This window comes from Crocodylus siamensis, chromosome 6, assembly GCF_052110815.1.
Source record: "Crocodylus siamensis isolate JL-2025a chromosome 6, ASM5211081v1, whole genome shotgun sequence".
In the NCBI taxonomy this organism is placed as follows: domain Eukaryota; kingdom Metazoa; phylum Chordata; order Crocodylia; family Crocodylidae; genus Crocodylus; species Crocodylus siamensis.
In genome coordinates this window covers 9,447,440-9,470,213 of record NC_143400.1, presented here as the reverse complement: position 1 = coordinate 9,470,213, position 22,774 = coordinate 9,447,440, and the positions used below count along the sequence as shown (strand labels likewise).

Below are 22,774 nucleotides of genomic sequence, written 5' to 3'. Positions count from 1 at the left end.
CCCCATAGATTTCATAGACGTTAGGGCTGGACGGGACCTCAGAAGATCATCGTGTCCAGCCCCCCGCCCATCTCCAAGTGCTTTGCTTGGGTTGCTTCCCAGAGACAAACCTCTGTCCTCATGGCCAAAGAAAAGCAAAGCATTTGCAAAGGCCTTTAATGGTCAAGTTCCCTGCTCTGGTTCGGTTCCCCGCTCCGGCGGGCTCTCCATTGGACTGCAGGCAATTACTTGGCCTCTCTGCTCTGCAACGTGGGGGTCCCCACCCTGCTCCAGAGGAGGGGCTGGGGAACAAGCTCATTAAGCATTGGCTGAACTCAGGACAAGGGACTACACACCTGCGGCGGAGAAGCTAAGGGTTGACACTGGATGTGCCTGGCACCCAGAGGGCAGGTCCCCGGGCCTCTCTTTGGGACAAGGCAAAGCTTGGGGCATCATTACCGACAGCCAATGGCAGAATGGAGGGGCAGAGCTGGGGACCGCGCCGCGACTGAGCTTTTCATACCGGTTTCCCTTTCTAATTGCTTGCATCTGATCTCTGGACGAGGCCGGAACAGACACTGGCTTTCATAAGACAAGAGAAGAAAAGCCCCCACTGAGCGAGGAGCCAGCGGAGATTAGATGCTGCTGGAAGCTGAGTTACCCGCCTTCTTAAAAGGGACCTTTATTGAGGCCGCAACGTCTCCCATCTGACCTTCGCACAAAGCAGAGCTGTATTCCAGGCCAAGGGACGGGGTTACGTGGGCCAAAAGCTGGTGTTGAATGTCTTCGCTTGGGAATTCAAGGTTGTTCTGCTTTTAAAGGGCCGGAGGCTGGTTACCCGTGTCCGTAGCTGCCTGTGCCAGCTGGGCTGCAGGCTGGCAGGCTTGGGAAGTGACCAAGCGGGCTCTTTTCTAGGCAGCAACAAGGGAATTCTTGGCATATCGGGGGCAAATGACCAGAGTACGATCCGGCCAGCCTTGCCTGGCTCCTGTCCCCGTATCAAAGCCATGCGTTCCCTCGTGCCCTTCTTGAAATGCTTTTCGTGGAGGTTATCCCTGCTCACCTGGGAACAGAGGCGATCGCTACACGAGGAACGCTCTGCTAGCTAGCTCTCCTACAGGGGCAGTGCAGACGTGCACTTCCTCACTACCCCGTATCAGGGGTCCCCAAGCAGGGACGGAAAGACCAGGAACAGCACGTTTCTTACTACCGGTGCCTCTGCACCGGGTCTTTGGCTTGCAGAGGAGTCGCAGCCTCCTCCGCCTCCCCACCTGCCGTTTGTTGGGCAGACCTGAAGTTTGCCCGGACGGCCGCGTTGGTTAGGGGTACGCTCTGAACAGGTACCACCACGCTGCATGAATGCATTGGTGCTTGCAAAGAGCCGCCTCCTGCCTACCAAGCAGCTCCTACAGTGTTTGCTTTCCACTCCAAAAGGGGGGAAAAAAGGCCTTTATGTAAAATATGTGGTGCAGGCAATACCCTTCCCCCAGCCAGCCAAATCAGCTCCTTACAGGGCACTCAAATGACTGGGTTTCCAAGATCAGCGCAGAGATGAAGAGACAGTAATTAAGCTCTTAATGAGAGACTGAAAGCAAGGCCTGTCTGGAGCCTAAGGTGATTAAGAGCTCCTTTCATTTCATAGGAACAAAGTTCATCCCTCATTCACTGAACCCAAAACAGAGGTTTTCTCACCATCCCCACTTCTCCTCTGGCCTGAAGGCTCAGATATGCTGTGCTGGCATCTACCTCGGCTCTGAGGCCAGGTGGGGGAGCAAAATGCGGCTCGGGGGCTGGATGTGGCCCACCAGGCCATCCTATCCGGCCCACGGGGCCCCTAAAAATTTTAGAAAATTAATATTTATCTGCTCTGGGCTGCCTGTCATGCGGCCCTTGATGGCTTGCCGAAACTCAGTAAGTGGCCCTCCGCCCAAAATAATTGCCCGCCCCTGCTCTGAGGACTGGAAGCTATCTGAGACCTTGCCCCATGGGGCATCCCGCTCCCATCAGAGTCTACACGCTCCTGTGAAGAAGGGGGAAAGATCTGAAGAGTCACCAATGGCTTTGGATGCTCTTGTGACGTTTCCACCTAAAGGCGTCTGGGGTATGAAAGGCTCGGCGGCAAGTCAGCCACAGGGCTCAACACCTCCAAAACCAGATCTCAAAGCAGGCTTTGCAGCTAGCTAGTCATGACCTTCAGCTGCAAGGTCACAGCAGACACCTCCCCAGGGGGACACAAGTGGCCTGTCGAGGACACCTGAGATTCACCATTTCTGGGGGAAAGCGGCCGTGCAGGCTAAAAAGCCCATGTAGCATTTATTAACTCCACCCTTGAAGTGCCAAGAGACATTGGAAGCTCCCATCCCAGGCAGCATGTGGCAACACCCCCCCAAGGCTTACTTGATCGGGTAGGTCTCATCTTTCCTCCTCTGCTTCTCATGGGGAGGGATGGCCTCCCAGCCGAAGGTGAGGCTCCAGTCGAAGTTCCCCCGGCTGTGCTGCTTGCCGTACTGGATGGGCTTGGAGAACTCGAAGGTGTTCAGGTCGATGGTGGTAATGTCTGGGCTCACGACTGCAGTGGGCTCCTCGACAATGCGGTACAAGAGAGGCTCCAGCCAGCCGTGGAAGCACTCACCTGGGGAGCAGCGAGGAAGAAGGAGGATTTTGCCACTACCGCTTTGCTTGCAAGGCTCAACTCTCGCGCCCGCCCTAGGCTCCCCAGTTAGATGCAAGTGGAAGCGCTCTGGGGGGGTCTGTGGGGTTGGGAGAGCTCCTAACAATATCTGCTGGAACAGCTCAGTGACACAAGACAAATGGCAGAAGAGTCAGGCCAAGGAGGAGTTGACTCTGCCCCTTGCTCGGACACCTGGGAAAAGCAGCCAGCTCGCTTCAGGGGTTCCCTAACTTTCACGGCAGGTCCCCTTCTGCTCCCCTCTGCTGGCGGCAGCTGGGCTCTCTGGCAGCGCAGGCAGAAATTGGGAGCGGTTCCTGCGTGGACGCTTTCCGAGTGCAGCATGGCACAAGCCCAGGTTTGGGTGGACGCTACGGGTAGAAACCCGGGGGGTGGGTGGGGGGGAGCGAAACAGAAAATGCAGGAGCCCAAGGGACTTCCACACCCACCCGCTTTCCCTTAGAACGGGGGGTGGCGGGGAGCTAGTCAGCAGCTCTCAAGCGGGCATCACTGTCAGGACCCTGGCATGCCCGACTGCACCACTCCTGGGAAAGGAAGTTAACGCTCCCTAGCTCTGGTCTGTGTCTTTCCACCGTTTCATCTCCGAGCGCTTGAGAAAGAAGGCTGTTGTCATTAGCCCCATTTTACAGAAACCAAAGCACAGGAAAGGGACTTGGCCAAGGCCAGCCAAGAGGCCTGTGGCAGGGCTGGGGGTAGAGCTCTTCTCTCCCGAGTCCCGCGCCTGTGCCCCGTCTGCCAGGCCGCACGAGAGGCGTGAAGCCGATGCCAGAGCCCGGCTGTACTTACAGTGAGCATCCAGGAAGGTGAGAACGTCTCCAGCTGCCACACTGGCGCCGAGCAGCCGTGCTGTTATTAACCCCTTCCTCTCCTTCTGCCGCACTACTCTCACAATCTGCAGCTGCTTCACATAGAGATCCAGCTCGTCCTTTAGGTACTCTGCAAGGGACCGTTTCCTTGCATTACAGGGGGTGAGAAGGGTCGCGATTCGCAAGGCACCGTCGGTAGCAAACGCATCCAACTAGCTTGGCAGGTAATATTAGGGTGGGATTAATGTGCGTGTTAAGGCAAGAACAGAACTGGCGAGACCAGAGTCCAAGCCCAAGCCTCTACCTTCAAGCTGCCCTGCTCTTCCAGACCTGCCTTACCCTGGGGGAAGCCTTTCCTGGCCCCTGGCATTCATCCTCCCTCGAATGCCAAGGGCATGTCTGCAGAGCAGCTCACGCAGACCTGCCGAAGCTAGGTCAGAAGTAGCCAGCCTGGGTAGTATTAGCAGCGTAGACGCATCAGCAGTGAGCTCAGAGTGCTGCAGAGCTGGCTGGAGAAGTCGACCCTGACCTCTACCAGCACTTGAGGACAAGAGGGAGCCTTGTCTATTAACGCTAGCTCGGGATGTCCACGCCGGCTGCAGCAACGACACATCCATGCTGCTGACCCCGAAGCTGTGCGCAGCTCAGGGATGTAAAGGATGTGGATAGCACGTGCAGCGGAACAGCCATAAGCTTTGGGGAAAAGACCAGATGTGACTATTTGCAGGCTTGGTTTACACCTCCGTGTTCTGCCAATGTTGCTGTGTGGCTTAGGGGCATGGAACAAAAAAAACCATACAGTCCCACCAACACAGTTAAGCCAGGGGGAGACAGACCTCCTATAAACACAGCTCTTAAACGAGAACAAGGTGTTTGACTGATACAAATCACAGCAGTTGGGTCAATGCTTTAAACTACACAGAGTGTAGCTGCTGGTGTATAAGCTGCGTCTCTACTAGCGGGGTCAGTATAACTCCATCAGCAAAATGTTTTATGTATAAGCAAACTACTCTCTAGCTGATCCTATACTGAAGCCTTCCTCCCTTCCCTTACTCCATTAAAAAAAAAGAGATTGGACGAGTCCATAGAAAAGTACATGGAAGTCCATGGAAAAGGACAACTTGATTTTAAAAATCCACTTCCCTCTACTGAGCTGAGGGGGATGAGGAAGGGAAAAAAAGTTTTGTGGCAAGAAAAAGGATTTAAATCTTGCCCATAGGGTCCAGAGACTCGAAGCAACTTCCCTGATTTTTTTCAGACTCTCTGCTCAAATTCATTCCTAGTTACAGGGGAAAATCCCCCCCCCCGAGACTTTCTTTATTAGATGTGAAAGCAGGGCTGAAAGGGGAAAGTACCCTGCAAGCCAAACTCCAGGACAGTTCCTGGAGCTCCAACGCCCCCAGTCCTCCCCCCAGAGAGAGATTAGTCTGGGATTAGACAGAGCCACCAAGTTCAAAAAACAAAGTCTCTTGACGTGCAGTTAAAACACCACCATGGCCAAGCTGATGAATTGTCACTGGGGGAAAAAAATGCAACTTGCTCGGAGGTAGGGCTCCGGCTCAGACTTGAGTGCACAAAAGGGAAAGACCTGGGATTTCTCCCTTCTGGCCAGATGTTACCAGGGGAAACAAAGGCACCGGAGGAGGTGAACGGTGAAGCAGAGCAGAACAAGCCACAGAGGAAACAAGGGCAGCCGGAAGAGATCCTTGTGGCTTGCGAGAAGCAGGATTTAAGGGTGTACGTATGCATGCCCATGCCAGCAGAGGAGACTCTCGCATGCAGGCAGGAAATGTTACATCCCCCCGACCAAATCTCTGCAGCCAAGGTACTTCAATTCCTTGCTCATTGCTGAGCTAGCCAACCCCTTGCAATATTGATGTGCCTCAATTGTTCCAGCAATGTGGAAAAGCACTGCCACCCCCTTTGTAGCCACAGGGTGCTGCGGCCCAGAGGGATGAAGTGAATTGGCCAAGTCTCAAGGGGAGGCGGTGGCAGAGAGCGCATTTGAGTTACAAATCCCAGCTAGTAACCTAACTGCTGGAGCATGCTAGAGAGAGAGAGAGAGAGAGAGAGAGAGAGAGAGACTCCTCGGGGCTATAAAAATGAACTCCCAGCTCCCGTTACATTGTAGGACGCAGCAGGGAATAGCCATGCTAAGGGGAGCGCGTGCTACCCAAGGGCACTCAGGCTCACAAGGCATGCGGTGACCACAGACTGCTGCTGCAGTTAGGCAGGAAGCAGTAAGCAAGCGACTGCGGGTTTGTTTTTTCGGAGCGACCGAGACTGACAGCTGGGGGAGATACTTGAACTGACAATTATGGCAGAGTTTAGCGCCCCCCAGCACCTGAAGCACAACAGGAAGCCGCGGCTGAGCAGAACAGGCGCTTTGTAGTGAGAGATATCACGTTTTGGAGTGGCAGGATTTCTGCGTTCTTTCCTCCGCTTTTGTGGCTGGCGGATTCACTTCTCTCTCTGCCTCCGTTTTCCTACCCGCGTCAGAGTGGGCGTCTTTAGATGGCAAGGCTTTTGGGATGAGGACCAACGTACAGCCCCTAGCACAGCGGGCCTCTGGCAGCTCCGATAACGTAGAACTGCTGCTATATATAATCTGCCCGTCCGGGAAGGCAGCGAAAACTTATCATTAGCACTAGGTTGCAGCCTGGAGGACCCGGCGATAGGGAAAGAAAGCAAGTCTTACTTGGTGTTGAAAGAATGGAAATAAAAGCCTCTGGCAGCTGAGGTATCCCAAACCCTTTCCCCAACACAATAAAGGTCATTGAGCTACAGCAAGGCACTGGGTGGCCCATACAGCCACACACACAAGACATTATGCTCCACGGGGCTAAGTCAGTAGTGACCCTTAAAGAGAACCGTTGTCAGGAAACGTGATCTGCTTAATTGGTTAAGATGAGCTGGAAACTTTATAACCAGCCCAGAGCTCTCCAGCACCAGGTCTCTCTTCAGAGGGACCCTCATTCCCCTCCAGTGCAAAAAACTAAAAGGTGAAAGTCTGAAATGTCTTTGGATCAGCAGGGCTGCTGAAGCAGTCCAGATGGGTATAACTCACCTGGCTGCACCCGGACTAGTGGAGTCAGCGCTCCGGGGACTGGCACCTCCCCGAGGCGTACAGCAGGGGATGGATGCAACGCATCTTTGGGGCACTCGGGTGGGAATCACCACATATACCGCCTCTGCAGCCTCTCTCCAAACTAGTCCAGCACTCTGCCAGCTTGGGGGGTATGGTGGGCTGAAAAAGGCACTGGATCGGGAGTCAGCACATGCTGGTTCGGTTCCTGCTTCTGCCAACAAACTGGGGTTTCCCTTCTAGGCATGTATCCGCTTTGTCTAGTTGGTTTTTCTGGGGGCAGGCTCTCTCCTGGGCCTTGCCTGCAAAGCCTTTTACTGGGGAGACAGCTTCCCCTGGCCAGAGCTTTCACTGGGATATCCTACACCCGCTCGCCGAATGCAGGGAGTCGCAAGGAGTCTTGCACATCTGTGCTGCATCCTTGCCAGCAAAGCTTTGTTCAGCAGTGCAGATCCCCCCCGGCTCCCAATGCATCTATGTTAGGACAAGTTTTTTCCGTGAGGCCAGGTTTAAACATAAAAGGTGTCCGTGCTGCAGCTGTTTGCTTGAATTAGTGCACTTGAGTTACTTGGCTCGCGTCTGCCTCGCTGGGGAGAGAAGCCTCAGCGACTGGTGGCTGATGTGCTGCAAGTCCGGGGGTGGCATCTCCCACCGTGCTTCTAGCATCCGGCATCTGCAGCAACTGAACTTCAGCCTGCCCCTGTATCAGGGCCACCAACCTGACCCTAAAGCATCACGAGTCGAGACTGCGTGTGCGTACGCAGGCTAGGCAGGGGCAAAACAGGAGTTGTAGCTGGAGCAAACAAAGGCTTTTATGCAGCACAGAGCAGGTCTGATGCTCTTTGCATGATGGCAGCGGCTTGAAACTTCAGGCATTACAACACCCCAGGGACTGAGTAATGCATGAGTCTCGCCCCTACTTTGTAATTATACTATCAACTGCATATGAGCAGAGTCCAGCTTTGGACTGGCCCCCTGACTATTTAAGAGGGGGCTGCCTGGTTAGGCCCATGGTATACAGGGGTCTGCACTCCAGTCTGCTGCCTGAAGAGGCATGCGTTTCTCCAGGCGCAGGAGGAAGTGGAGCTCGGGCACCCCCAACACCCAGCTCCAGGCAGCCCTGACACTGAATCATGTTTGCTTTGGGCGTGATGCCTTCCAAGGGCTAAATGACAGCCTGCCAGGCAAGAGAATAATTTACTAGGCTGGAAAACATAATGTGTTCTGTTTATAAGTCACAGGAGGTCCCCGCCTGGTCGCTTGGGAACAGTTATATGCAAAGGGAAGAGTAACGAGACAAGACTCTGAGCATGCAGAAAGGAGTTTGCACAAAGGGACGGTCTAAAATGTACCAGATCCCTGGAATTCACAGACCTCCCCCCAGCGCAGAAAGAAGTACCTTGCCTAAACCAGGTTTCTCAACCAAACATGTGACCTTTTTCTCTACAGTCGCAGGTAGGAACTTGCAACACATTTCACTTCCCCAGCAACCCACCGCAGTTTCAAGAGTCCTGGCTCATTTTCCAGGAGGTATTAGAATAGCCAAGTCTTTTGCCAGTAGCTGATCAGATGTCAGCAGCGCTGTCTACCGCCCATTGACTCACAGTTCCCAAAGCCCCATCCGGGCCGGAGATCAACCCTTGGAAAAAGCTTGCACCTAGGAACAGTTTATTGCTACGAGGTAGGAATTAGCTCAGTTGCGCCCGAATCCCCAAGACGTGTATATCCCTCCCTGTCCCGCTAGTCTCAGCACCTAAGACGTTCCAACCTCCCGCTGGGGGATTTCTGTTACGTTTAGCGGGACCAGCTTTGCATTCAAAAGGGAAGTTTTTGGAGGGGACAGTTTCCTCTAACATTTTTGCTCCAGTTTGGCGAATGGACCTGCTACACTACAGGCTCAGTTCGTTTGCACACCAAACTGTGGGTCTCACAAGCTGGAGCAGAAGCCACCTGGGATCATAACACAGGGCCATCATCACAGCGCTTCTTTCTATGGGCCTAATTTTCATGGACTCACCAGAGCAGCAGGAAGGTGGGCATTTACAACCTCCTGGATGCATCCCTTGTGCAAAGCGCATCAATGGCCCCTGCCTCAGGGCCACTGACCTGACCCTAAAGTATCACTTAACCTGACATTGCGTGTGTGTATGCAAGCTAGACAGGGGCAAAACTGGAGTTGTAGCTGCAGCAGGCCCACAAAGGCATTTACGCAGCACAGAGTAGGTTCGACTCTTTGCATGACGATAGTGGCTTGAAACTCCAGGCATTACAATACCCCACAGACTGAGTAATGCATGAGTCTCACCCCTACTCTGGCTTATAATTATACTATCAAGTGCATATGAGCAGATCCCAGCATTAGATTGCCCTGCCCCGGCTATTTGGGGAGCTCGGGCAGGTAACAATTTCTCCGTCAGTCCTGTCCCTGAGCCCACGGCACGTAGAGTCTCTCCACGTCAGACTCAGCGGAGCCTTAGTTGCAAGTACCTAAACCCGCTTTCCCATAGTGCATCACTTACCATCCGTGCTGGCATCGTCCACCAAGATGATCTCCTTCAGTAAGATGGCAGGAGAGGAATACAGGATGCTGTACACGGTGCGGAGCAGGGTGGACCAGGCCTCATTGTGGAACACAATGATGACACTGGTAGTGGGAAGCGGTGGGCAGCGCTTGAACTTCTGGTCGATGCATCTACAAGAGACGGGATAAGACGTGTGTACAAGAGATGCAGAAGTGCGTGGTCATGTGCAGGCCAAGGTTAGCTTTGTGGCTGCCGAGGGCTGAACCTCAGAAGCATTTACAAGTGGGAAAAAATCCTCAAGATAAGCCTCCCCCACCCTTTTTCCCCCCCCAGCAAGGACAAAAAGCAGGTTGGTGAAACCTGTGATAAGCGTGTGTCAAGTTTGCCAAGTCATTTGTTCAGGAGGGGAAAAATATGCCTAAAAAATTCCAAACATCTCTTATATTTTTCAAGTGACATGTGTCACTGCTTCTCTTCATGACAACTTTGACTTTTTCATCCAAATGGCTTCAGTCTGAAGAGGCATTTTAAAAAGGATTAAAATGGCTGGAATCAAATTTTAAAAAAATAAATCAATCTTTATTTGACCAAAATGAAAACCAGCATTTCAAAGCCTGTTATTCACCAGATTCTAAGAATCCAGGTTTGAACAGATCTGATTGATATACTCCCGATATACTCTTTGCAGATCACTTAGGCCAGGGAATCGAATCGCTCTTTACATGCAGCTTTGCAATGCAATGCAATGCAAACCTGAATCCAGAAATTCATCAAACATCTTCCTGCCACCTGATTTTGCAAGGGCAGCCTTGCCAGGAGAGAGAGTTAGGCTCCTCTGAAGTGTCGTGACTCCAAATGGTACGCGACCCTTCAAAACCTTTCGTTGTTTCACTACATATGCTACGTATACATAATATATAGAGAGAGAGATTAAACTGAGAATCTGTTATGCTGCATCCGGAGTGAGAAAGCCCTGCGTTAGCTCCCACTGGCACCCAATTAAAGAACAGCAACTACACTTGATCGGAGCCGATGAGAGGCCGGGAAGCGATGTTGCTTTCCAATACATCTCAGTGACACTTGGGATACTCTGATCCAAGAGGAGAGGGCCAAATAGAGACTTGGACTGAAATAATTTGGGGCTTAAAATAAGGGGGAAAAAAAAGGAAGAAAGAAAGAGGACCCATTTTAAGTTGCCTGCGTGCGCCCCTGTCTGAACTTCCCAGCCAGGGCGTGAATGGCTCCATCCCACGCCACATACTTCAGCTGCACATCAAAAGGGAGACTGTTCCACATGGCAGATCAGGTTCTGCTTCTGCCTCAAAAATCAAACGCGGACGGCCCTTCCCCTCCGAGCCCGTCCCCCCGCCCCCGGCTCTCTGGTGTACGTTTCGGTTCTGGAGCGCTTTGATTGAAATGGGTTTCTGCCTTTTCTGGTTGACCGAACAACATGCTTGTCCTCCCCAGACACAAAGCCTTCCCATTGTTGCTGCCACACCTGCTAGGCAGAAAGAGCTGTCCTGCTGGGGAACCGTCTGCCCATCGGGTCTGGGTTTCTAACTGCTATTCAAGCCATACCTCCCCCCTTGCAAAGCTTTTCCTCACCCACCTCCTGACAAGGGGGCAGGCTGCCCTCTTAAAGTGCATTGCTGGAGACCGCAGGGAAAGCCCGGGCGAGTTTCTCACGCTTGATCCCTTCTTAACCCCCTGCCGTAACCCAAGACCACTCAGCTGCAAAAGTGAAATGGAGGCAGCGCTCCCCAAAAATCAATGGGAGAAGAAAAAAAATAAAAGAATCAAGCAAAACCCAGGGCTGCCCGGAAAAAGGGAATTAGGTGGTTTTTGAAACAGGTAGATCTTTGAAAGAATAAAACTTGAAGGAAAGGCCGTCTCCAAGGGAGGCAGGGCCAGAGTTATTAAAAAATAAAGAGGGAGAAGAATTATTGCCCCAGGCTTTTTGCTCAGAGAAAAGAGATCTTTCTTTAAGAAGCAAAAAAAAGTTGCTGGGTGGAGATTGCTCCTAGCCTCCCCGACAGCCCCTGCTTATCCCTGCAGACAGTCAAGAAGCAGGGTCACCGTCGCTTGCTATCCCTTGCCGTCCTGCCTTTGGGATGCCCGGGGCAGGCAGCCACGCAGAATATTCACGTCTCTCCCCGGGCAGCCACAGACAAGGGCTAGGTCAGCTGCTCCTGCTGCTACACGCTCTCTCCGACTGTAATATTCAGAGCATGCAGTCTGGGTGGAGCCTGCACTAATTGCACCTGGGGGAACTAAACAGAAGGGGAAAATTAATCTGGATACAGTAGTGCGAGCCCTTCCTCCTGACCCCCTCCCATTGACTTAAGTCTGGATGAAAACACTCCATCTTTGTCTGAAGTGAGCCAAACCCTGCTCTCGATTTAGTTGCATCAGCGCAGCTTCTCTCAAATGGGCAAATCTCCGGAGAAAGGGAGGCTATCTCCGCTCATTAATTCAACGGGGCTGAATCGATACAGCTCTGCCCTCCCGCGCGTGTGCATGAAGCCGGTGCCTAGGTCGAAGGGAGGGAACGGGAGCGGGGAGCTCAGCGTGACCGATGCTGCAGCGGGGAGATCGCCCCTCGCCCGGTATGGCTTTTCCGACATACTGCCACAAGCTGGGGTTGGTCTTCACCCAGCAACCCGATCTGCCCTGGGGAAATGTTTCGGGTCTGCGGTACTGATGGCAGCACCCAGATGAGAAGTGCTGATGCAACTGCCTGTACAAGGAATGGTGCCCATCACGTACATGACTGGTTTAACCAGGAAGCCCTTAATGAAGTGGCTTTGGTGGTATCCGCGATAAACAACCAAGAAAGAGAGATAACAGGGGACCTCTCGAAACTAGTCAGAATAGACTCACAACTGGAAAGGAAATGTTTATGCAACCCGAGACCTAGCTAACTCACGCCAGATACTAGCTTCAGTAAAGACCCTAGCTATCACCCAAGAAGGGAAGCTCTATACAGGTTTTCTGATGGGGAAAAAACACCCAACATTTCATACTGTCTGCCAGGGAACACTTCAGAGACTCCAGACCCAGAGGTGAGATTTCCCTTATTTTCCAGAGCTCTCGACATCTCCTCCATGAGTTTTAATTGCAAGGTGCTCGGCTGATTCCCTCAGGTGGCTGCTCCGGGAAGGGAGTTATCTTATCACAGCCCTGAACCCTGGTTTGGTATCCGTGTTACTGTTTTCACCTGTGCACAGCAGGTGCATCAGTTCACAACCAGGTCGAGCAGGCCGGCTCACCTCGGCCAGCAGCCAGACCCGCAGCGAGCCTCAGCTACTGCCCTCTGCCCCAGCCCAGGAGCAGGGAGCCGCCGGTCGGCTGCGGGGATGCTGCCTATCCACCGACACCAGCTGGAGGCCTGGGTTTGCAGGCCAGGCAACAGTTCTGCTGGGCAAGTCTCCTGGCTTTTGGGTTATTTCTGGACTTTGGATTCCCCTGCGGTTCGGTGTCCTGGCTCCTGTCCCCACTTGGGCTCTGTTTTCAGACTTCGCTCTGCAGGCTGCCCCCTGGACTGCCACTCAGCACCTGAACCCCAGATCCTGCCCCTGGACTGCGTTGTAGACTGCTTCCGGATGTCCCCCCAGCTTTGGTAACAGGGCTCCTGCCCTCTGACCCAGCCCCAGGCCCCTGCTTTCCCACCGCTAAACCAGACGGCCTGTGCCCCAGTCTCCTCCAGAATCAGACCGGAGAGCTGATAAGGAGCCAGGCCTCCTTTTCTACTGGATCTGAGTTTAGGCAAGTGCAATTTGCAGACCTCACACATTGCTTCAGATCATCAGAGTAAAAGACCACATGGTCACTCCTGTTTTAGCTTAGCTTGAATTCATTTGAATCAGGTTCAAGTGGAACCCGGATAAGGGTTTACACTGGTTTAAAAACCCTGGTTTATCTGCTAGGAGGTCTACATTTAGACAAAGTCTCCATCTAAGACTTGGCCTTCTCAGACCCCTTCTCTCCTACCGCACAGTCCTGGCTGCTGTTCACAGAGGGGTATTCTTACTCTGGAGGTCGGCTGTCAGGGCCCAGAGCCCTGTGGAGAGAGATTCGGTCGCTGGCAAAGGCATTGAAGCAATGCTTCTCATAGCCATGCTCTCTCTCCTTGGTCTCCTCCGGCGTCCACTGGTCCTTCTTAAAAGCTTTGCCTTCGGCACCTGGGCTGTTTGGGTCTTGGGGCGGCCGCTCCATCAGCGGTTTCAGCTCTGCTGTCGTATAGTAACCCGGGAGGCAGGACTTGCTGCTTGGCAAAGGCTCTTCTTGCTGAACGGGTGCCCGGATCTGCAGCTTCGGCATGGAGTCCCGAATGTTGTTGACCGCCCCCATCATCATGTCAATCACTTGGTCCTTCCGCTCAACGATGTTTCTCAGCCAGGGCTCCTCGTTGCGATCCCCGCTCCCGACATCCCTCTGCATGATGAAGAGGAAGATCACAAAAACGGCCCCCACCACAGCCAGTTTCAGCGGACCGTAGTGTCTGCGGAAGAGCCTCATCTTCAGAGAGGGGTTGTTCGAGTCCTCCTCAGGTCAGAGCTGCGTGCATGTCAGTGACCCCATGGACATCAAGTTCTGTAGCAAACCTAGGAAGCAAAAGAAATACCGCTGAACTTTGCCTAAGTCCATAAACTGTGTCACTCCATGCATGCACCATTGCAAGAGGGGATAGGATTCATCCTAGATATGATACAAATTGACTGTTCCCTACAAATGCTGAAATGCATACACATGCCCCAGTTCCTTCAGTGAACTCCCTTGGAGGGCCATGGCATGGGAAATATTAACCCCACAGCCTGGGGGGCGACATCCCACATGACCCTTTTTGTCACCTACCTTGCACCTGCAAATCTGGGCTCAAAAAAAAAAAAAAAATTTAAAAAAATAATAAAAAGCCTCGTAAGAAAAGGCTCACGAGATTGTTTTCTCACTTCCAGTTTGGTTATGGACCTCCTAGGAGCGGCAGTTCCACACCCGTGGAAGCAGCAGCTGCAGCAGAAATGGAATATAGTGGAAACCAAACCAAAAAACCCCCTGCGTTTTACTCACAACTTTTTTTCGTTTTTTTCCTGTTTTTGGCTGCAACACCTGGTCGAAAGACCCATCCTTCATTTATGAAAACGCAGAATTCCATAGTGATGTCATCACGTTCCTTCGCTTTATTAATTTCCCCTGAATCTAAGAGATGTAGATCAAAACCCTGTGCCAGCATCCAGCTGAACCAAAGCGCTTTGAGCTTTCAGACACGCTAATCAACCATGCGGGTAGTATTACACAGTGCTCCAATCAACGTGAATATATGCCTTTAACCCTCAGCGTGGACATTTGCCTGCTAAAAAAAAAGGACTCCCTACCAAGAAATAAGGAATAAGGGGAGGAGAAAAAAGGAGCTATGGGAATCAGAATGCAATTATATCTAAGGAGGTGGCGAGACAATAGCTTACATTTCAGGTTGGTTAAATAGGATGGGGCATCAGCACACAAACTGATTTGGAAAACAAAACCTAGTGCTACCATTGGAAGCTGGATTTACTGATATCCAGAGTGGCTTTGGCCATTCAAAGAGATGCAGATGGTGCAGTCAGGAGTAAGGGCTGTTAATAGGAACAGGAGAAACGTGCAGTGTGGTACTTGTTTCCCCCTTGCGACCATGCGTCTGGGACTGGGAAGGTGCTGCAATTGTCAGGGCAAGAACCCGGGACTCTAGAGACTCAGGGGCCATCCTTTCCTCTGCCACAGACTTCCTACATGACCTTAGTCAAGTCATTTAATTACACCACGCCTCAGTTTAACCATGAAACCGCCACTCCTTTCCTACCTTAAAGTGGCCTGTGAAGGTAAAAATCATTAAAGGGCTGCAAGCACTCTGATGCCACAGCAACTGGGGCTGGGTAAGACAGAGAAGGAAAACATACAGGGTAGAAATATCAAGGCTCCTGTATGAGGTCTGACGGTAGTTCCAGAGTTAGCTTTAACCAGCCAGATTAGGTGCTCCTAGTAACACAGCTGTGACTGCGCGGTGCTCACTGTGGGCTGCAAAGCCTGTCTGAGAAGCTGGGCAAATTCACAGTGACCCCCTGCTGCCCCAGGTAGATGGCTGGCTCCTTTAAAACTAACTCGGGTAAGTCTCCACAAACTTCAGCAGACAGACACCTTTTGGAAAGAGGCATTCCCCAGCTCTCCCACTCATTTTGGATTCCCAAAGGTTTTAGCCTTTTTTAATCTCATGAATCGTATGGACAAGAATGCATCCCGAGGGGGACCATGACATCTGCTCTGAGCCCAGAGCGGAGGGCCAAGGGGAGCACCACCTTTCCTGGCCTTTCTTGGCTTTGCAAGGGTTTTATGGGCCGAGAGAAGAGTAGTGCTTCCAAAGGGTAGGGGAAAAATTTAATCGGCAACCCCAGAGGTCACCACTTTCAGTTATACAAAGGGCTGTGGGAGCAAGGGCAACCTGGCAGGAGCATGGTGCACCAGCCTACAGCCCTACCAGGTTTCGTGTTCAAGGGCATCTATTAGCACAGACACACTGACCCTGTCCTCGGCAGGACTTGCCACTGGAGACTTCCAGGCGAGAGTACCTGTTTGTGCTTGCTGATAGCAATCAGGTGCCTGACAACTCTTCCCCCTACTTATTTGATTTAGATTTTAAGTGATATAAGACTCTGGGAGCCTGGATGCATTCATTAGACACTGTCCTGAAACCCCAGAAGCAGTCAAACAATCACTCCAATAGAAACACAGTCAGCCACCCACCCACAGAAACTCCTTTGTGTCTCTTCACAGCTAGGAGCAGCAAACCCCCTTACGAACACCCGATCCAACAGGCAGGATAAACCTCAGGCAACCGCCTTGGCTAAGTGCAGCTGGGGAAACCAGTTCCAAGCATCCTGGAGCCCTGGGAGGTTGCATCCAGCCTAGGTTTAACTAAGGACTACTGTTGAGCCTGCATATGCTTCTAGGTGGGGGCTCTCTCTGTTGAAGGATGCAATGAGGCATTGTCAAGGAATTTTCTCCGACTCGTGAAGCAAAGCTAGAGATGCCAGGTTACTTTACAGAGCGCACCACACCTGCCAGCTGCTTCCCAAGATGTTTCCAAGCTGCTTTCCTAACGCTGTGGCCTGATCGGTCTGTGTGCTGGACTCAACCTCAGCATGGGTGCGCGGCCCAGGAGGTGGCAAGCTTCCACCAAGGTTGTCCACCTGCAAAGAAGTGGGTGTAAAAGGAGCTGCATTGTTTTTTGTGGGAACTTTGAGATATCCTCCCAGGATTTTCATTTTTTTGCAGGGGGGAGAAGAGTTGCTGTAGGAAGACTCCCCCGAGAAGTGGTGCAAGCACCTACTCTGGAAACGCTCAAGAAACACCTGGATGCTCACCTTGCTGGGGTCATTTGACCCCAGCTGACTTCCTGCCCCTTGGGTAGGTGGCTGGACCTGGTGATCTTGCGAGGTCCCTTCCAGCCCTCATGTCTATGAAATCTATAAAACTTTCTGTTTTAGAGAAGCATTGCAGCCATCTGTCTCTGGGCTGAGGCATGCACCCCATCCACTCACCCCTCATGCTCGGTGCACCAAAAACACCGCAAATGAAGCACGGTAGTCCCTGTAGGACAGGCTTGAGATATCACCATTACGAGCCTCCACGCCCCTGCTCAGCATTGCTCTGCTACCTCCTTTCTAAGAAGGGAGGCATACTTAGCAGGAGCGCGAGGGGTGGGAAACGTCTGATGCCAGCGCTCCTGGCTTCAGTACAGAGGCTACATGAATCAACCCAGAGAATCCGAGAAATACAAACCATTAAAGCAACCAAAAGTCTGCAATAACTCCCCCGGACTCTCATTCCTAGCTTCAGCTCATCACAAAGTGCTCAGTAAAAAGTTGAGGCTTGCAATGACTTTGCTACTCTGGGCTAGAGAGCACGGTCTTGTGTTTCAAGCCTGGGAGCGCTGACGTCAAGTCCTCCCGGTGTGACCTAGTTATGCCTCAGTTTTCCTATATAAGGGGAATGCAGCTGGCACCCCCAACTCACATGGGGGCATCACAAGGGTGAACACGGTAAGGACTGGAACGTGCTCGGCCTCCATCGCTGCTGCCATAGACAACCTAAAATATGTGAACCAGCAGGCTCCACAGCGCAGAGGGAATACTACCATCCTCCCCTGTTTTAAGAAGGAGGGACTCCAGACTGCCTGTGGTTGTATTGGACATATGTGTGCCATAATGAAGTGCCAGGGCGCCTTCCTGCACCTCTTCAATGGGCACTCTATGCTCATAGCAGAGGCTCGCTTCCAGGACAGAATGGCTCGGGCAGAAGCTAATAGGTATTTTTTTCCCCTTTCTGCTCTGATGGCTGAAGAGAGAAATCAGGATTAAAAAAAAAAAATATATATATATATATATATATAGGCATCGTCCCCTATCAGACTCTGAAAGGTGTGTGTGTGGCATTTCAGATGCCAACGTGGAGCCCAAGCCTTCGGTATGCACTGCCTTAAAGCAAACAAAAGAGCCTCTTTAGACATAGTTCCCCAACCCGAGGCATTTGAAGACTGAGTTTCAGGTTTGCATGCTTGGGACCAGAGGCGAAACATAGCCAGGGTCGGCTTTCACGGAGCTTCGCAGCAGGTCGGCACTTACCTCATGTGCCAGTTATGTCTCTCAATTCAGGTGATGACCTTGTAGCCTGGAGAGCAGCACCTGACAAACCCTGTTCGCATCCAAAAAGAGTTGTGCGGCTAATTGGCTCCGCAGCTGTCAGCGACAATGCTCACAGGAATTTTCCAGCTCCACCAAGGAGACGGTCGGTATTAAGACTTGCAAGAAGAACGGGCTATCCTAGCCATCCGAGAAAAGCATCCTGTCGCCACCAAAAATGCTTCCCCCAGTGTTCAAAATACAGCACAAAGTACATGAGTCAGAGGAATGCTTTACCCAATGATTACAAAACTGTTTTTCCTAGCAAAAGTCTCGATATACCACTTCCTTACTGCAGAGAGATGACATCACAGACTCTGAAAATGTCCCAAGTTACTTCTGTTAAGATGAGTTTTCTTAGTAGGTTTTTCTCTAACGTGTAAAAAGAAAAGGAAAAAAACCCAACAAACCTTCTACGTCTCCTCTAAAGGCCAAAGCGTCGCAACGACAGGGGAACATTTTCAAACGGGCTTTAAAAGTCTGACCCTTGGAGGCCTCTATTACGAGGCAGTTGATACAATTTAGGGGAACATCCTACAATAGATCATTCGGGGGTTTTTGATGATGCTGCCGCAGACCACGGGTAACATTTATTAGCTGCTTTTCCCAGGGTTAAAACAAACAAAGAAACCCATCGCGCTTCCCCTTTCCATCCACCCAAATGCTACACTGTTCAGCATGAGAAAGCATTAGACACTGGCCGGTCTTACCTTGGCTTGCAGGGACAATCTCCTGTCTAAGCTACAAAAAGCCACGGCGCTGATACCAAGTTAAACTAAAACACCTGCTCCACCCATCTCAAACAGGATGTTCTTTGCTCTCTTCTGCCCAGATAATGACTGGGGTAGGTACTGAAATATAGGGCCAGTGCCAATGGTTTCTTCACTTTATACGTTAACCAAAGGCAATTACAAGCTATCTGCTACGCATTTCAGTCCTGGCCAAAAAAACACCAAAAAACCAGACCGGTTTCTGCTGGTGGCATCAGACAACAGACATCTTATATCCTGTCTGAAATAAAATTACATCTTAAAACACTCCGACAAAAGCTGAGTCATTAGGTCTAAACCTGGAGCAGAGACAAGAGATTTCATGTGCTGGGGGTCATTTTCCAGCAGGAAACTTAGCTGCACACTCCTCAAGTTAAACTGGACTTTTAGTTCCCACGCCTCCCCTCCGCCAGCTTCGGGCCTGTCCTCTGCTTGCTTCATGTGTCCACCAGAGCTAACCAAAATGGACAAAATAGTTTCAGTTTAAGGCAAAAAAGGACCTTGAGACCAGCTGGTCTGACCTCACAAAGCCACAGAGCTTCCTCTAAACCCAGCATACTCCGTTTCAAGCGCTTCAACACTTGCTAACTAAAGCTTTCCAATGCAGCCTTTGCACATGTACCAATTACCTTTCAGAAGCGACTGTGCTAGGGGGATGCAACTGGCTGATGCTAAAATAAGAACCGCACAGATTATCAGCTTTTGCAGTTCAGGCGGCCGGTTTGATACTACGCGCGAGTCACACAGACAGCGTCTCTGAACTTCCTCATTGAAGCTGGAGGTCAAAACGCTGTGCGCAAGCCTATTTTTGCAGTATTTCTGAAACCTGTGAGCTGCTTTAAGAGGAACCCTCCTGCCTCATTCTTGGGACTGCCAAGTGGAGCACATTTCTCCTGGCCTCCCTGATGTGACACACCAAGTCTAAGTTACAGCCTCTTATTCCACGTGGCATGCAGGAAACAGCTTGGGCTATCCACCTGCATATTTGCACAGTCATGCAGAGATTAACAGCGCCCGTCGCGCCCATACCCCAGTCAGACAGGGAACAACTGCCACCACGACAGTGCTGCACGGCAATGTGGGTGGGGATTTCAATGCAAAAGATACTCCTGTACGAATCCATTATTGCTCTGTAGTCGCATATCCGGGGAGCCTTTTCCTTTTACCACAATGACTAATTTCTTAAGTCTCCGAGCTTGAAAAAAAAACAAACCTCTGCAGACTAAAGATTTTTACCCATTATAAGACTCCATGCTCATGGTTTTAAGTGTATTATAGAGGCTCAAAAATAAAAGGGTTTTCCCTACTGGCCAGAGTCTCATTTCAAGGGAAGATCATGCTGTCTCATTCAGTTCCTGCCATGTGCAAAAGCTATGCATTTCTTTTAATCTGCTTCTCCCTGGGATTGTAAAGATGCATCTGAGCTCAAAGGCCAACTCACAATACCATTTACATACGGGGAGTTTTATCAGTGATTTGGCCAAGGTCATCTAGGTAGTTCAGGGTCAATCCAGGAACAGAAGTAAAAGTGATCCGAGTCCCAGGTGAGTCCAGCTAGGGTGAATGCAAGCGTGGTGTAGACAAACCTGTCTGAGCCAGCTAGCTCGAGCATTGCTAGAAGTCCTAATCACAGACTTCAGTGGGAGCCAATGTAACCAGCTTTCCAGGTAAGAGCAAGTGCTGCATAGGCACACTCCACGTCAGCAACTCCAATAAAGTACCTGTGCATGGCTTTACGTATGTTATTTTAAACACAGGGTTAAATCACACCAACGTAACTTCCCATTACAGTTTTGCTTCACAAAGGTCAGATGCTTTCCTGCCTGAAGTTTAAGGATATTTCAGGGCTGAGGACCCCCAACTTTTCGTTCCAAGTGATTCGGTCCTGCACACCTTGCTGTTTTTCAGTGCGATGCCCCCGGATCAGAGAGCAGCCTCACATTCTGGCCATTTCAAACTGCCAGGACAAATATGCAGCTCAGCTAGGGACATCAGCCCAAGGGAGCTCCCAGCAAGGGGCTAACCTCACAAAAGCACTTCCAGTTTCTGCAGAGAAGCTAATGACACTGGGTATATATTGTGGGCAAGTCTGCCATCTGACTGGTGCATGGGGATGCCTTCTCTTATCCAGAGGCAAAGGTTATTTTGTGATATCTTGCACCGCGGTGGCTACAGCACTCCACCCCCGTTTTTGCTTCAGAGCACAAAAACTCCCTCTCAAGGGTAACAACTTCCAGCATGCCATATTGTCTCACATACAACATGCCCCAACATATACCACACACCTTGTTTTTCAAAGGTACAACGAAAAAAGAGATTTTTGCAGAGTTATGGCTGCAAAAAACACGGACAGGACCTCATCGTCACCTGACTCGCTCTCCCTTTCCTGCTTAACTAAAGCTGAAACCCTAGCCGCTGTTAAAGACCAGTCTCCGTGAATGGATCTACTCTTTTGAAAACTTCTGAATAGTCTCCGGAGCAGTGAGGAGGAGAGAGATCAGGAGTAGCTAGCAGACAGCTAAATTGCCTAGAGAAGACAAGCTTGAGTAGTGGAACATCAAGGCCATTAAAAGAAATGCGGTTTGTTAACACATGTGGAATAAAAAGCAGCGAGCTATCAAGTCAGCTGCCTCCCTCAGCTGCCTGAATAGAAATGCTGGAGCTGCTGTTGTGAGCTAGGATCAAAGCAGGGTGCTTCTATCTTGGGCAGAAAACCAGGTTCCCCACCTAAGACACTCATTCCAATTTTTGGGCAGCTGATATGGGGTGAAAATGTGCATGTGTATGTAAGAAAATACAGTCTCTTGCTCTCTCTGAACACCACGACACCCTTCATTACCAGCACCACTTTTCTCCGTGCTCTGAACCCTTCTGTATGCCAGACCCTCCCAGCTCTGTTCCTGGACAGCAGATCCTCATTTGCTCGGTCTCCACATGCAATGGTTACATTCTTCAGCTCAAGTTTAAGTGCCTGTTTTTTAATTCACTAACTATGCATTGTTGCAAAACTGGACGCAACCCCAAATTAACATGGGCATAGCCATGTTGTGGTCTCACCATAGGGCAAAAATTGCATGATTTGCCAAAAAGGTCCCTCTCCTCTCCACATGCACTAAGCTAATATGAACGATGGATTAGGGAGAGAGTTTGCCTGACTTGGACTCACCGTCAAATACAAGTACCTGGAAAAGCTTCGGCTGCATTATTTGCTCTTTGTTAAGTGCTGAGAGCGCTGGGTGCAGCATAAGATAAACTAAGCATACAGCCGAAGAATAAACGTGTGCATTTTTCTGCTGTCACTAGTACAAGCAAGACAAAAAAAGAGCTGGGTTTTTAATAGCCCCAGAGAAAACAAGGAACGGAAAGCTTAGAATAAAGGTCTTTCAAGAAATTAAGGGCATCAGCCTGCCAGTCGGTGACACGAGAGCAGACGCTTAGACCCAAATTCAAGGCTGGTACAAGCAGAAGGAATGCTAAACTCAAAACGAAATTGCATCAAGTCTCCATGCGACACTTAGGTAAGGGTTTGCTCGATGTGTGGGCATTGTAACACTAGGCTGGGTCTGATTTTAGGATTCCCGGCATTCTCATGCACAATTAAAAACAGCCTAGCAATGAAATGCCTTGATAAGGGGCAGCTTTTAGTGCAAGCATAATTAGCCACCGGGACAGTTTACGACGAGAAATTGTAAATTGATTGCTTGGAGTCTTTAAATCAAATCCGGCTGTTCTAAATAGGTGTATATGCTCTAGTTCACAAATTATCAGGCTCAATAGCATTCATTTATGTATGAGGGGAATAATCATTTCCTCCCCTGCAGGAAGCCCTGAGCAAGTTCAAAGGCCTGTGTTATACAAAAGGTCAGACGAGATGATGGTGCTGATGAGCTACTTGCTGCCTATAGCAGGCTGGAAACTGCCAGATTAAGCCCTTGCTTTCTGTCCCTCCGACGGCATGCACTACACCGCACAAAGAAACCCAGCGAGGTTTCTCTCCCCCCTGCAAGCGCGAGGCAGCCCCCACCGCCGTGCCATTCCTACCTGCCTGGAGACTGCACAATAGCCATGCACTGGGCTGCTCCGCGGGGAGGGGGAAGGGGACTGGAGCCTCTTCTGGCCTCCCCCCCAGTAACTTTGAGAGGCAGGTCAGTCCTCCTGGAACAAAGCGGACAGTTAAGCTCGTACTGAAATTTATTCTGTCCCTTTTGAACG

The 22,774-nt window shown here is 50.9% G+C and overlaps 1 protein-coding gene across 4 annotated transcripts in view; it reads right to left on the bottom strand.

Annotated features, from left to right (window-relative positions):
- The window catches only part of GALNT6 (polypeptide N-acetylgalactosaminyltransferase 6), a 30,978-nt gene that overhangs the window by 7,670 nt on the left and 534 nt on the right, over window positions 1–22,774 (bottom strand). For 2 of the 4 annotated variants that reach the window (XM_090051523.1, XM_090051522.1), the window contains exons 2-6: window positions 22,604–22,717; window positions 13,112–13,685; window positions 9,079–9,251; window positions 3,455–3,604; window positions 2,377–2,611 (exon numbers count right to left, since the gene is read on the bottom strand). In XM_090051523.1, coding sequence (XP_089907649.1) covers window positions 2,377–2,611; window positions 3,455–3,604; window positions 9,079–9,251; window positions 13,112–13,599 — 1,046 coding nt within the window. In that variant the 5' untranslated portion in view covers window positions 13,600–13,685; window positions 22,604–22,717. Of the gene's footprint in view, window positions 1–2,376; window positions 2,612–3,454; window positions 3,605–9,078; window positions 9,252–13,111; window positions 13,686–16,169; window positions 16,374–17,735; window positions 18,452–22,603; window positions 22,718–22,774 lie in introns of those variants that run through there. The other 2 variants (XM_090051526.1, XM_090051525.1) reach the window with 2 other exon arrangements.